The sequence below is a fragment of the Myotis brandtii genome, unplaced genomic scaffold, assembly GCF_000412655.1.
Source record: "Myotis brandtii unplaced genomic scaffold, ASM41265v1 scaffold724, whole genome shotgun sequence".
Lineage (NCBI taxonomy): Eukaryota > Metazoa > Chordata > Mammalia > Chiroptera > Vespertilionidae > Myotis > Myotis brandtii.
In genome coordinates this window covers 744,926-759,869 of record NW_005370857.1, presented here as the reverse complement: position 1 = coordinate 759,869, position 14,944 = coordinate 744,926, and the positions used below count along the sequence as shown (strand labels likewise).

At 41.4% G+C, this 14,944-nt stretch overlaps 1 protein-coding gene across 3 annotated transcripts in view; it reads right to left on the bottom strand.

Annotated features, from left to right (window-relative positions):
* Positions 1-14,944, bottom strand: part of PTN (pleiotrophin) — a 101,053-nt gene that overhangs the window by 4,160 nt on the left and 81,949 nt on the right. For all 3 annotated transcript variants that reach the window (XM_005882492.2, XM_005882493.2, XM_005882494.2), the window contains exon 4: positions 14,301-14,462. In XM_005882492.2, the coding sequence (XP_005882554.2) occupies positions 14,301-14,462 (162 nt within the window). The remainder of the gene's footprint in view (positions 1-14,300; positions 14,463-14,944) is intronic.

Sequence of the window (14,944 nt, the reverse complement as noted above, 5' to 3'; positions counted from 1 at the left end):
AACATAGTGACAGTTTGATAAAGTATATTATACTTAAAATTCTATCATATTGTTTTCCACACCATTGTATATACTTTGAAACATGACAGAGCAGTATTTCTTTATGACATTCCTGCCCATAGTTTTTATAATCTTTCTCCTTTTGTTGGTCACATGGCATGTTCTCACTTTTTGCTATTATAAATAATGATGCAGTATGTGTTTTTGCAGACAAATCTTTGTATGTTTCAGTTTTGCCTTAGCATATTATTAGAAGAGGATCTCCTGAATCAAAGCCAGGATATTTTTAAAGCTTTTGATATGTATTAGCAAATTTCTTTCTGGAAAGGATGTATTGATTTAAATTTTTACCAGAAACTTATATAAGAGCTGATCACAGTACACTTGTTCTCACAGGACAAATAAATAATCAAACAGTGTGCACCATTTCTTTTTCCATCGATTTACAGGCCTTTTTAAGGAATGCTTTGTAGTTGGTACAAGGAAACACCCAATCCCATTTTCAATATGAGGAAAACGTAGGAGAAATAGGGTTGTGAGTAGGTGTTGAAAGAAAGATGTCAATTTAAAGGATTTTCAAAGATCTTGAGTGGGGATGTTTTTCTAAGAAGTAGAAGAGTTGAGAATTCTGGAATAAGCTTATCTCATTTCCTTTTTTCTTTTTTCAGATGGCCTGCTGTGTATAGGGAAAACATTTTTTAAATTAAGAGATTGATTGAGAGAAGCATCGATAGGAGACAGTAATATCAATCAGTTACCTAGCATCCATGCCTGATTTACATAGAGTGGCTTTGGGTTATTAACCCAATGGGGATAATAATTCACTAGAATAGGAAGAGGAGATGTGCACCTTCTAAGAGGTAAAATTCATATGTGAGGAAGCTATGAACACTCAGAAATGGATTCCGCGGATTCAGAGGTCAAGAGTGTGAGCAACAGGGAAAGCTAGAGGCGTGCCACAGAGACCACTAAAGCGTACCTGTGGGGACTCATTTAATAAATCCTGAGAACTGTGTAAGGCAGGGGATCATGTCACTGTCAAACAGTACTATCACCATGTAAACATGCTCCAAACCCTGGATATCGCCAAGATCCCTTTAAAGCTTCATGAATTTATTTAAAAGAACTTGTCTGTGCTTAAGAATCATCTGCCCAGTCACCTAATCCCTTGCACCAGCACTGCTGAGCCTCAGAACTGATAATAAAGCTTTTGAATTGTGAATGTACAACTCAGGGATCCACCTCGAATGCAGGCTACCTTCCTGACATAACACCATCATTACATTTCCCAATCTTTCCATTTCAATTGGTAGCATATATTAAGTGCCACAGTCCAGAAGGAAAGTTTTATTTAAAAATCACAAGTATAATCTTTGAAAAGTTTTCATAATATATCGTTCTCAGATGTGGTTCTACCTAATGTCTCTGTTACTACTATTTTGTTGTTTCTTCTTTGATTTCTTATTTTGTAATACCACTACCTCATGTCTCCTTTTATGGATTCGATGCATTTACTTCTAGACTTATGTATGGAGCATGTATGTACATATGATTAGAATTATGAATAAATGAATACATACATACATACATACTTATGACTGCTCCTCAGTGCTGCCCACAAGCTGATACCTGTTCTTTTTTTTACTGCCCGCTTTGCTTTTTGCTCAACTCTCTATTTCATAACAATACCTACCACTCCCCCTCAACTATCTGCCTTTCTACAGGTTTGCTTTCTGATATCAAGTAGACATGAATAAACTACATCATGCATCTGTGTCTAGACACAAACTGAACATGTCCAGACCCTTTAAGGAACCTCTGTTTTGCCCCCATTTCCTTTTGAGGTGACTCAGCACTTAACTGCAACTCCCCCAAATAAAAATTTCAGTGATGAAAGCACAGGTGAGTAATGTTGATTTAACTGAAGGTTTAGTGGAGGAGATGAGGAAATTATTTCATCAACTGCATAGAACAAGCTTAATAAAAGTCCTTAAACATGTCTGCTACTTTCCAAAGCAACTCGCCAGTATCAGTAGACTAAGCCCTTCTCCCTCACCCAAAGATGCCTCTCCAGGGCTTTTCAGCCTCTTTTCCCTCCTATCCCTCCATTTCCCTTTCTTTAGGGGAAGCAAGTCAGATATCTAGTTTCTCTGGCCCAAGAAAGGGACCGTCTTTCGGATGCACTTCTTTGTACAGTAGAGTCAGGAGCGTGTTGGAGTCACTCCCATATCTGACCTATATGCATGTGCGTACCAGGTAAGACTCACCAAGCTAAACTCCTATTTTTAGCTCAACGCATCCACATCACCCTTATGCATTAGCTAAACCTAGCCTTTCATTTGGGAATGTTCAAACATTAAGCATAAGACAAAAAGCTGAAAGTTTTGGTGGATTTTTCCTTTAAGAGTCAGAGACAAGAGCAGTAAAGACGAGAATCAGGGGTGCTTCATCTGTAAGTCTTTCAATCCAGGGCTCTCTCACTGGTATGTAGTTACAGAAGAAAGACCGAAGCTTGTGTGTGTGCGCGTGCGTGTGTGTGTGTGCGTGTGTGTGTGTGTGTGTGTGTGTGTGTATTCAATATTCAGCTGCTACATTTTTTGTCTTTTTCACCTTTAGCAAAAAAAAAATGTTTTTAAGTACTAATAAAATGGAAGAGAAGCAAAGTTAGTTAAAGCAAGGGTAATTCTGCAAAGAATGTATACTTTTATATAGGTAGCTTTGAGAACGTGAGGATAATTATGCCTGTGAATGTACAGGTGCAGTAGCATGCATTTCTGATTGCTACATTAGAGATTCGGGATGCATGTGTGTGATGTGTTTATGTGCATGGGGTTGGTTTCACAGTTGCTATATGCTGTCACACCTGGTAGTACTGGCAGCCCTAACTACATTCCCATGTCTTCCAAAGTTAATTTTAAGAACTCTATGGACTTAGGTAGAAGAGTGAGAGAGAGAGAGAGAGAGAGAGAGAGAGAGAGAGATGGGGGTACTAATGTTTGGGTTTCATCTGTTCAGCAAAAGCGCCTGCCTCTTCCTCAATGTGTAGACCACTCTCAAGACCTCACATTCTTGACAGTGACCTCCCTACACACAAATTCATGACTTCTTCCACCCCAAAACAGGAAAGAAGGACATTTACTTCTGACATGAGGTTAAATGTTTAGAAACTTTGTTTCTGCAATAACGACACAGAAATCTTATAGAATTTCATAAGTTATTTCGGTAGCCTAAGTCAGAAATGGGATGTATTATTATACATAATAACTAGCTCCCACCTGGCACATCATTATTTTCTATTAACATATCTGATGTTTAATCATACACAACTGGCCCTACTGGAAAATTAAATGATTATTTATGAAAAAGGAGGACAACATGAACTCTAGAATCTTTAAAATTTCAGCAGCCACAGCCCTGACAATCATGTCTTATTTGCTCCCAAGCAGATTTTTCTGTTCAATTGTTATGTGCTGACTTATGTCTCCCTCAAAAATTCATGTTGAATTTCTAACACCCACCCCTCAGGATGTGAACATACTTGGAGATGGGGGTCTTTTAAGGAAAAATTAAGTTAAAACGAAGTCACGAGACTGGGCCCTAATCCAATATACTACCTGGTGTCCTTAGAAGAAGAGGAAATTTGAACACAGACACCCACAGAGGGAAGACAACGTGAAAATGCGTGAGCCAAGGAAAGAGGCCTGGGACATATCCTTCCCTCAGGGACTTCAGAAGGAATGAACCCTGCAGATATCTTGATCTCAGCCCTCTAGCCGCCAGAATCGTGAGAAAATAAGTGTCCTCAAGAATTTTAAATATGCATCATTTAAATATACGACTTTGGTACTAGGGAATATGGCATTTTAGGTCTCATTAAAGGTCTCACAAATGCTCGGGGCACTAATCCTTTCACCCATCTCCACACTTGTCCTCCAGATTTCAAGCAGGTGAGCTATGTTCCCCTCCCCGGCACAGGTGATTTCTCAGACCCTCACCCACCCAATGCGCTGTCTACAGCGGCAGCAAAGGTGAGATCTGAAGAAACTCCCCTGGATTCTTTGCATTTTTTAGACAGCAGCCTTCATAGCAGCTGAACCGATTAGTCTTGTGCATCTGAGTGAAGAGGTGAAAACTCATGCTTTTCTATTTTCTGTCGAATAAAAGCGATTTCTGAAAGCCTTGCTAGAGCGAGTGCTGTTGATGTGTGAACCTCTGGCAAACAGCTCTGGGCCTTGCCCGCTGTGTGCAGGAGGACACCAGGAACATTGTCACCTGCCTCCAGCTCTTTGGATTCCTAATGAGCTCTTCTAAAAATAGCACATACTTCTCAAGAAAGAGTCTTTAGTTTTTCCTTGCCCCTGCCTCTGTGTGCTGAGCACCAGCCAGCCTGCTTTGATTTCCCTGCAGGTTCCCAGAGCTTTTGCATCAGTGCAGTGCTGGCTGGAGTCACTGGGAGTGTCAAGTGTCCCCACTGGCAGCGCCTGTTACCAGGACAGCGGTGCCTGGGACCCTGAGAAGCACCAGAGCGGCTCTGAGTCTCACGGTGAAGAGGAGGCAGGCCTGGATCCAGCCCAGGGTCCTGCCTGGGGAGCCGCTGGGTGTAACAGGTGCAATGCATTGCTTTGTCTTCCTCTCAAGAAATAGAGCCCCTTTAAAGGACCCCAGCTTGAGAAACGCAGCACCAACAGTTATCCTTTGCTTCAATGCAATTACTACACAAAGACAAGCTTGATTCAGGGTTATCTGACATGACTCCATTATAAATGACCTCATGCATGCTCATCCTCATGTCTGAGGATGATCAGTGAACCAAAAACCAAAAGTATTAATTTTTTTTAGAATCCCCAAAGAGTAGGAAGCACTCGGTTTGGGAAGCATTGGTATAATAGACAAGAACTCTGGACATAGATTTTCCTGACTTCAAGTTCAAGCCTGATTCCCCACTGGCTGGCTGACCTTCTGCAAGTTGCCACCTTAGTGTCCTCATTTGTAAAATGTGAGCAAAATTCCTTGAGGCTGCTGTGGGGATTAAGCAAGACCATGCATCCTAAGAGTTTAGCATAATGCCTGTCACATCATAAATAATAAATGGGGACGACTTTTACAGTGCTCAGAAATGCTAATGACAATAGTTACAACTTAAAACACGAAACAAAAATTCTCAATCTGGTAGAAGTTAGAGCAGCGGTTCTCAACCTGTGGGTCGCAATCCCTTTGGTGGTTGAACAACCCTTTCACAGGGGTTGCCTAAGACCATCCTGCATATCAGATATTTACATTACGATTCATAACAGTGGCAACATTACAGTTATGAAGTAGCAACGAAAATAATTTTATGGTTGGGTCACAACATGAGGAACTGTATTTAAAGGGCCAGAAGGTTGAGAACCACTGAGTTAGAGGAAGAAACACAAAATCTTCAGGGGTCAAAAAACAAAGAAGGTCCCTCAATCCAGTAACTTATTAGTGTGAACATTGTTCTATTATGCAGCTTTCCTCAATACTAATTATTATTTAGCTGTATTATGTGTGCTCAGCTAATGAGCCTCTAAGCATGGAATTTACCAAGGGACATGAAAGCAGATCCATGGGGTGAAGTAAACCTTACAAATGTTTACAGTTCCTAGACCTCACATCTGTCCCGGCAATTAGAACTAAAAGTTCTTTAATAAGGATGAGAGTAAAACACCCAGGTGAGCCTTCTTCCAGGTGAGGTGAGCGTGTTGTGCTTTAACAGTGATTTCTCTGTACATTTGTGCAGCCAATGAATGAATGATGTGCCCTAGTGAGCCAGACCAGGACAATTTAGTTGGTCACATCGTTCATTCATTCAAATAAGTACTATTCATGGAATTCCTCTCATGGACTAGAAACGATGACATGTAGTAGCTCTTTCAAAGGGGAGTGAGATGTGGCTCCTGCCCTCAAGATGCTGATTGGTGTGAGCAGCAAATCCACACAGGCTACAGAGGAATGAATGAAAGTCTTATAAGAGGAGTGAGCCCTCCCAGCAACTTAATGTTTGGGAAGGGAAATCTGGGGAGTTTGAACACTGATCTCTTTTCCAGTCTTTGAACAAAACAAGCTCTTTGTAGCCTCAGGGACTTTGAACTTCTAGTTTCACTTAGAATGCCTGGATGGCTAGCTCCTCCTCCAAATCCAAAAGTTACCTCTCAAAGAAGCTTTCCCTGGTTACTCTAACTTAGCTCCCTCCCCGACTCCAGTTACTACTCTAGCACTTGACTCTTCAGTGCTCAAGAACATTTACTCCAGTATTGTAGTTGTCATTTTAATTATTATTTATTTACATTTGTCACGATCATCTATGCATCTCCATCACTAGAACAGAGTAGTGAGAGGAGAGGAATATCACTAGCTCCTAGAGTAATGCCTGCGCACTCCATCCATGCTTTTGTTCCGGCCCTCCGGTCCAGTTTAAGAACCCATTGTGGCCCTCGAGTCAAAAAGTTTGCCCACCCCTGGTCTAGAGTAATGCCTGCACCATCCAAGGTTCTTAACAGATTTTATAAATAAATGAATACATTGGAAGCAATGCCAAAGGACTGTCATAGCATTTGTCCTTCTGTGCCGGACCTCAGGATTTGTCCTGCTGCTCCTCCTACTCCACTACAGGTCCAGATGGGGCATTAATTTGTCCCTGGTGCTAACTCTAGCAGACAGTACTCCTTAATAAATATTTACTGAATACTTATGAGGGTAGGTTTTATATAATGAAATATATTAACTACGAAGAACAGGGTCCAGGTCTCTAGAAGCACAGGTACAGAGAAATGGATGTATAAGAAATCACGGCCCATGCGGCCATCCCCGGGAGTTTGGTGTGCCTGGGGCACAGCACGTGGGCAATGTCTGGAGCAAGGATCAGACAGGAGCCAAACTGGATGATGCCTGAGCAGCATGTCCTGCTGAGGAGCCAGGGTCTGATTCTGGAAAACCATGATCAAAGAGGGATTTCAGAAAAGAAATGGGTCTGACATTCATTACTCTTCTTAGGTAAGAAACTGAGATCACTGTGTTGAATAGATTCAGGGGAAGGGGCTGGGCATAAAGCCAGAGATCTAGAACCAGGCGGCTTGTAATTCAGTCCTGGCCCCTCTGCCGAGTAGCTGTATAACCGTGTGCTCAGCATCTAATTTCCCTACGCCTCATTTTCCTCATATGCAAAATTGGGAGTCATAATAATAACTATTTTACAGAGTTTTGTGAATTTTCAATGACACAATGTATGAGTAATGAACTAAGCAATAATCAAAACATACTATGCGCTCAATAAATATTAACTGTACTTGCTATTATCATAATCACTACAAACTTTTGGCTTAAAAAGGTGCCGAGGAAACTCCCATCTCAAGAAGTTCATTTGGAAGGAAGGAAATAGTCTTAAAAACACTGCACATTTATCAAACATTTTTACATATATGACTTCGTTTCATCTTTAAAACAGTGCTAGGAGGTATTCATTGTAGATTTCAGTTTACAGAAGACAAAACAGATATTCTAATAAGAAAAGAGCATAATTATACCTACTCACTTGACATACAGTAGCATGGAGAGGAAATAAAATACAGATGTTCAGACAGAGCAAGGAAACAGAACAGAGAGACTAGACATAAACCCACACTTATATGATCAATTAATCTATGCCAAAGAAGGCAAGAATACATAATGGGGTAAAGCCAGTCTCTTCAATAAATGGTGTTGGACAAACTGTACAGACCCATGGAAAATAATGAAACTGGATCATTATACCAAATACAAGAATTAACTCTACATGGATTAAATACTTAAAATAAAATGCAGATGTTCAAAGATTTTCACAAAGCAGAATAAAAAAGAAATCAAAACCTTGAGAACAAACTGAGTAAGAGTGTTTTCCTCTAATCAAGAACAAAATTCCCACAAGGCACTCTGGGCTGTCTCTTTCTGCTCAAATGCAAGGGCAGCAGCCATCCAAACCCCCTTCCTCCTGTTTCAGGGTCTCTGAATGGGGGAGGGGAGCCCAGCACAGGCTGGTCTGTGGTGGGATTCTGCCCCTTCACCTCTCTCAACACAGATGTCACCAGCCTAGCAGAGCTCACCCACAGGGTGTTGCCATGCTCATTCCTAAGGGGTGTCAGAGCCCAGAAAATAGAACAAAAATGTCGGGGAACTTCTTTTATCTTTAAAAGAATGAACAAAAGAATCTTTTTAGAGGGTTGAGAATTGAGAATGCTGGGAATATCACTTCCCTGACCCTTTTTCCATTTAATAATCAGCTGCCAAGCGCTGTGTCTCGCATGCAGCTGAGTCTTGCACTCAAACAGTTGCTGTTCTTTTGATCTTTAAAGTTGAATCATCAAACCTAAGAGAGGCCTAGGCAACTGTCCAAAAAAAGAGCAGCAAGATGGCAATGCTTTTAGAAAGGACTGGGAAGATATAAAAGGAATTGGGGTTATCGTGAGCAGGGGGATTTACAAAGGGTCTGGTAACAGCAGAGTGTGAATTGGTGGACAGGATGGCGGGAGGGACTGACACTGTTCCCTGGACCACCTGTAACACAGACATCTATACATGTGCTCCTGCTTCTGACTGTACCAGAAACATTTGAGAATATCCTTCCACCAGACAAACTCGGAGGCTGACATCATCCCACGCTGCCCTGTTGGTATCAAAAGGAGCTTCACAATACCCCTTATTGATGTATCTCATTTAAGCCAGTCAGAGAAAGACAAATATCACATGATTTCACTTACATGTGGAATCTAATGATCACAATAAACTGATGAATAAAATAGAACCAGAGTCATGGAAACATGGAACAGATTGACGAATCTCAGAGGGATGTAAAGTGGGGGGGGCGGAGATTAACCAAAGAACTTCTATGCATATATGCTCTGCCCATGAACACAAACAATAGGATGCTGAAGGCCTGGGGCAGAGCAGGGATAGGGTGGTGGGGGGCAAGGGTGAGGAAGAGAGGGCATCTGTAATACTCTCAACAATAAAGATTTTAAAAATAAATAAAAACAAGAAATAATAACTAATAATCTCCATGTCAACAATAACTCCAGATTCTAGAATGTTCCAAGATGATCATCAGGCCAGGTCACCTGTGGCACCTGGGAAAATCTCAGCCTTCTGCACAAGCACTGATTCAGGCCAGGTCACCTGTGGCACCTGGGAAAATCTCAGTTCATCCGGGAGCCTTCTGCACAAGCACTGACTCAGCCTCTGCACTCCAGTGATATCCACCAGAGCCTGATCCACTGGTCAGCTCTGCTCCCACAGACAGGACTGCCTAGGCTAGGACCATGGATCCCCATCCTGGCAGCCCCGCCTGGCTTGGCCAACTTCTAATTCCTCAGTGAGCTCATCCTCCAGGCAGACCACTGAGAAACACCTGTGGCTTGAAGAGTTATTTGCCTTCCAAAGGGTTCTGTGGTCTGACATTTTACACAGAGCCATCAGCACAGGCTGACCCACGTTTCCAACTTCTCCACTTGGGATACTTGATGCCCAAGTATCCCTGAAACTGGAAAAGAATATTACTGATGGCTCCAAAGAGGAGAGTCTTAACTCTCTCCACGGTGGAGTGCTCAACTGTCCCCAATATAACACTCAGTAACTCTTCATCCGTAATGGCATCAATGCCCATCTATCCCAATAGGAGAGAGGGTGAGGTCTAATACTATACTCCAGCACAGTCCAACATCCCTACATAGGCCCTGGCAGACTGCTCACTCAGCTCAATAACTGTTCAGCTTCTCCTCTCATATTTACAGATAGAGTTTGAAAAGCTAAAGACACATTTCCCTAACTCCCTTGCAGCAGCATTTTATACGTGATCAGGTTTCCATCAATTGGGCACACTTCATGAGTCTTAGTTGTAGAAAAAAGGGCCAAACTTGGCCTGGCTGGAGTAACTCAGTTGGTTGAGCATTGTCCTATGTGATGAAAGATTGCTGGTTCAATTCCTAGTCAGAACACATCCTGGATTGCAGGTTAGACCCCCCAACTGGGGAGCAAATGGAAGGCCACTGATCAATATTTCTCTCTCACATTGATGTTTTTCTGTTTCTTCTGGGCATGTACCTTGGTTGCGGGCACATCCCCAGTGGGAAGTGTGCAGGAGGCGGCTGATCAATGTTTCTCTCTCATCGATGTTTCTAGCTCTCTATCTCTCTCCCTTCCTCTCTGTAAAAAAAATCAATAAAATATATTAAAAAAAAAAAAAAAAGAAAGGTGGTAGTAATCACCTCTGGTTTTACAAGTGAGGACAGTGTTGGAGTTTCCAGCATGTGATTTTTAGCATTATGTGTGCGGAGCAGTGCGTGTTTCTGCTACATCAGCCATGTGCTGTGTGATTAGACATTTCTCTTGGACCTGTTGCCTTTTGCTGCGTTACTCCTGGAAATGCAGTGTTCACAGATGACTTGGAGATTCTGTGAGCTATGTAACACTCTTGACTAAACCTCTTCTACTTACACTAGCTGGAGTAGATCTTCTGCAAAAAATCCCTGGCAGATACAGGGTTTTCTCAATTGACAATCTTAATACTCTCAATCTCATTTCTTAGGAAATTAAGATCTCAAGTGTCCAACACAATCAGTTATTTCACTAATTTATCCTGGTTAGATCCTGGCAGTGATTCATCAAGCTCTGGTTACAACCTTTCAGTCAATCAATGAGCTTCCCCAGGGTAATCCTGTCCTACTGCCAGGAAAGCTGTATTCCAATTGTGCATCTCTCAGTTCTCGTGTCTACATAAGAAGATCAAGACTCTCCTCTTCTGGGTATAGAATGCAAATGTGGAGGACTGAAAGTTTCCTCAAATTAAGTGGATTCCAACACAAGGGGATCTTTAGGTAAGGCTTTCCAACTTGATATCTAGTGTCACTGACGTTGTGGACTAAAGCTAGAGTTAGTGTTTGCACAATATTGACAGCAACAGGAAGGAACAATTCTATTCCTCAAGAGGCAATGCTGTTAGACTGGTGTGTGATGAACTTTAAGGCAATTTTTAATCAATGCATGTGGGATATGTAATAATGTCCCAGTTCAGATGGCAATTCTAGGTATTAAGCACCTCTCCCCCCAAGCAAGTCTTTTAATCTTTTAATCAAGTCACCATGGTATTATTATTAGTAATCAAATCACAACAATATCTCCAGTCTTCCCTCTATTTAATGCTGGGTAGTTAGAGCCTTACCAACATCTGTATGATCCATTCTAAAAATTTAAAGCATATGTTTTCATACTGTGAATCATGTAGTTTGCATATTAATCCACTACCATTTCCCCAAACAATAGAGGCCAACCACAAACGCCTCTCAAACAAACAAACAACAACAACAAAAAAAACCCCAGGCAAATTAAACAGAACCTGATCATGTGTTTATCAAAGTGTTTATCAATGAGAAGGATAATAATGGGGAAAAAAGAGAATTTCTTGTTATAAGCTGAGTGATATGAAATAATTACTTATCAATATACTAAGTTTCCGCAAACACATACCCTATGCTGTTTATTTTAGAAAATCTGACACCTAGGAAAGGCCCCTTTACTATAATTTCCATTTGAAAAAATGCAGAAAATATCAAAGGAGAATAAAAACCTGAACTGATTCTTCTGCTAACCAACAAGATACACCTGGATGAATCACTGATTTTCTCTGTCCCCATCTGTTATATGAGAGAAACATCAGATGATAGGCAAGGTCCCCAGATGCTCTACTGTTTAATGATTCTAGACATAGAAAATTATCTGATATAGACACAGTTCCATGGTTTATATTACTCAGAGACAGCACATTGTTTAAAAAGGCAACAGGTCTTTGATGTCAGTCTGACTTTGATTTTGAATCCTGGTTCCACCACTTACAAACTGTGGAACCTCAGGGAAGCTGCCTGTGCTTTCGCATATATAGAGTAGGATAAACAAAATGTATGGCAGGGAGTTGCTTCAAAGCTCAAATGAAATGATGAGGTGTGCCTATCATAGTGCCCCATTCAAAATTAGTGGGGTCCCTATGTCCCTCTATTCTTTTTGAGTACTGAGTTAAAATAGGAAAAAGCATTCTTTTTTGAACAAAGAAAGAAATAATTATAACTGTATAACTTTGAGAAAAGTTTAGTTACATGAACTCTTCTATCAGTATGCTGGATTTAGTGTGTGAAACCTTTTTCCCTTTAGCATTTATTTATTATACAAATACTAGAGGCCTGGTGCACAAATTTCTGCACTGGTGTGGTTCAGCCGGCCCTGTCCTGATGGGGGCCACCAAGGGATGGCTGGCTGGGGTGAGGGGCCAGGGGTGGTTTGCTGGCTGGCCCCACCCTGATCGGGGTGGGGGTGCCCTCTTTGGGGCAGGGCTGGCTGGGGCGAGGGGCCACAGGCATTTTGGTTGTTCTGCTGTTTGGTCGATTTGCATATTACCCTTTTATTATATCAGATTTATTCAGCCCAATGTGCTACTCCTTGTTCTAGGCAAAAAGGGATACAGTAAAGAGCAAAATAGACCAGGTCCCTGTCTTCCTGAGAGCTTTATTCTGAGGGATGTCTTCCAGAATAGTTTTAGAAATAATGTTGTAGAAAATGTCACCTTTGTTTGGGAGGTCATACCGCTTATCAGGATTGAGCATTACAAAGCTTACCTTCTCCTTTTTCAAAAGAGGTGAGCTAACACCCATACCTGACTTAGGTAAGAAATCAGCAGAAGATAAAATGAGTTTAGATTCAGCCAAATCTTGGCTCTGTCATTTGCTAGAGATCTACCCCTGGGCAAACAAATTAACCAGTGCGCCTCATTTTCCTTCAAAAGTACATCTACTTGCAGAGGAATATATGGGACTTTAAGAAATAACATATGTCAAACACCCAGGTCAAGACATGCCAGTGGAACAAAACAATACAAATGATAATGTAGATTTCATTTTATTATTATTTGATTTTCCATTGATCAGAAAAAAAACGAGCTATCTTAAGGTTAGAGACTCACAAAGAGAAAGCTGTAATATCCATTCATGGTTATTTCGGAAAAATGGTACAGAAATATACACAACCCACACATGTCACTAATTCCATTTTACTTAAACTAGGAAACATATGTCATAGAAAATGTGTATGAGTCTCTCTCGTTAAGAAAATCTTCTATCTGACACATCTCCCTAGCTCAGCTCCTATGATAAGATTTTTCTTTGTGCAGATTGCCTGGTGCCAAAACAACATTCACAAAACCCTCCAAGTTAAGAGAGAAAGGACTAATTAGTTTTAACAAAGATATGTTATGCACAAAGTGAAGGCTGCATTTTAATGACCAACAAAATGCATAACTGGCTGTGAAATTCAGAATTCACTCAGGATAATACCTTGAATTATGTACCTTGATTTTTGATATATGAAAAATTACAGCATGTCTACCCACTTGAAATATTTTTACCACCATTTTTCAGGTTGAGAGTCTGAACCAAACTGTTAACCTTCATTGCATATGGAAGAAGGTAAAAAAGTGAATTATCCACCAGTCCAATTAAGAAAGGAAGGGAGAAGGAGAGAGAGAAACACAGCCATTGGCTGCCTCCTGCACATCCCCTCTGGGGATGGAGCCCACAACCCAGGCCTGTGACCTGACTAGGAATTGTACCAGCAACCTTAGGGTGCACCTGACAATGCCCAACCAACAGAGCTACACCTGCCAGGGTCTGAGGGTATTTTTTAAATCATATGCCAGTTTGATATTTACTTTATCCAGCGTGAACGCAGGGTCTGACTTTCTGGGAATGAATAGAAAGATAGCTCTAAATAATTTAAAAATTCCATGATAAAAGTAGTGAGCTAATCAAGCCAAAAAAAAGAAAACAAAGGCTCTGAAAGAAGGATAAGAAATACAGAACTTATCAAAGTACGCGGTGAAAAGGGAAAATATAAAATAATTTAGCTGATGTTGTGACAACTATGTATGTTAGATAATCTAGGAAGGACTTGATTTTAAATATCCTGCCTCAGGACCTTTAGGAGTTTGTTCATACTTGTCAGAATGCAGCCCCAATTTAGGGTTTGGATTATACAGTCACCATACAGCAACTGTCTTAATTGGCCTGTTTTGCCAGACTGTTTATTTGTGCTAGGAGACTAGTCCCCTCATCTGTGCAGAGGACCTCAATCGCCTGCTGAGAAGTACTTGTATGAAACGTCATACAGGGGGCTTTTTCAATTCCTTTCTTAAGGTAATTCACCTGAAGAGCCTGCCTGAGTCCATGGATCCATTCATATTAAAACTGTGGTCAAAGAGCAGGGCCTACCTTGAGGCTTGGGCTTGGTCAGTTTGCCACAGGGCTTGGAGATGGTGACGGTCTTCTGGCAGTCAGCATTGTGGAGGGCTCGCTTCAGACTCCCAGTTCTGGTCTTCAAGGCGGTATTCAGGTCACATTCTCCCCAGGCCTGGAATTGGTATTTGCACTCCGCTAAAGGTAAGGTAGGACAAAGAGAAACCTTTGAAAGACCCTATTATAGTGCCATGAAAATAAACACACTTTTGTTTTTAACTCTTTGTAGTGAGGTAGTTATTGTTGTAAGAAATAAGAGAGATCCCATATACCCTCAGTTGTGATGTCTTCTATAGCGGTAGTCCAATGGCACAACCAGGAAACTGACATGGAAACATTCCACAGGACTTATTCAGGTTTCCCCAGTTTTACATGCATTCATTTGGGTATGTGTGTGGGGGGGAGGGGTGGAGGGGGTGGTGGAGATTTAGTTCTGTGCAACTCTATCACATGCATAGATACAAGTGAACACCACCACCATTTATACACAAACCAGTTCCAATGCAAGGGTCCCTTGGGCTGTCCTTCTATAGTCAGAGGCCACCCAACTTCCTCCCCTCCCATCTCTCTAGCCTCTGGCAACCACCATTCTGTTCTCCATCATTATACTTATTTCATCT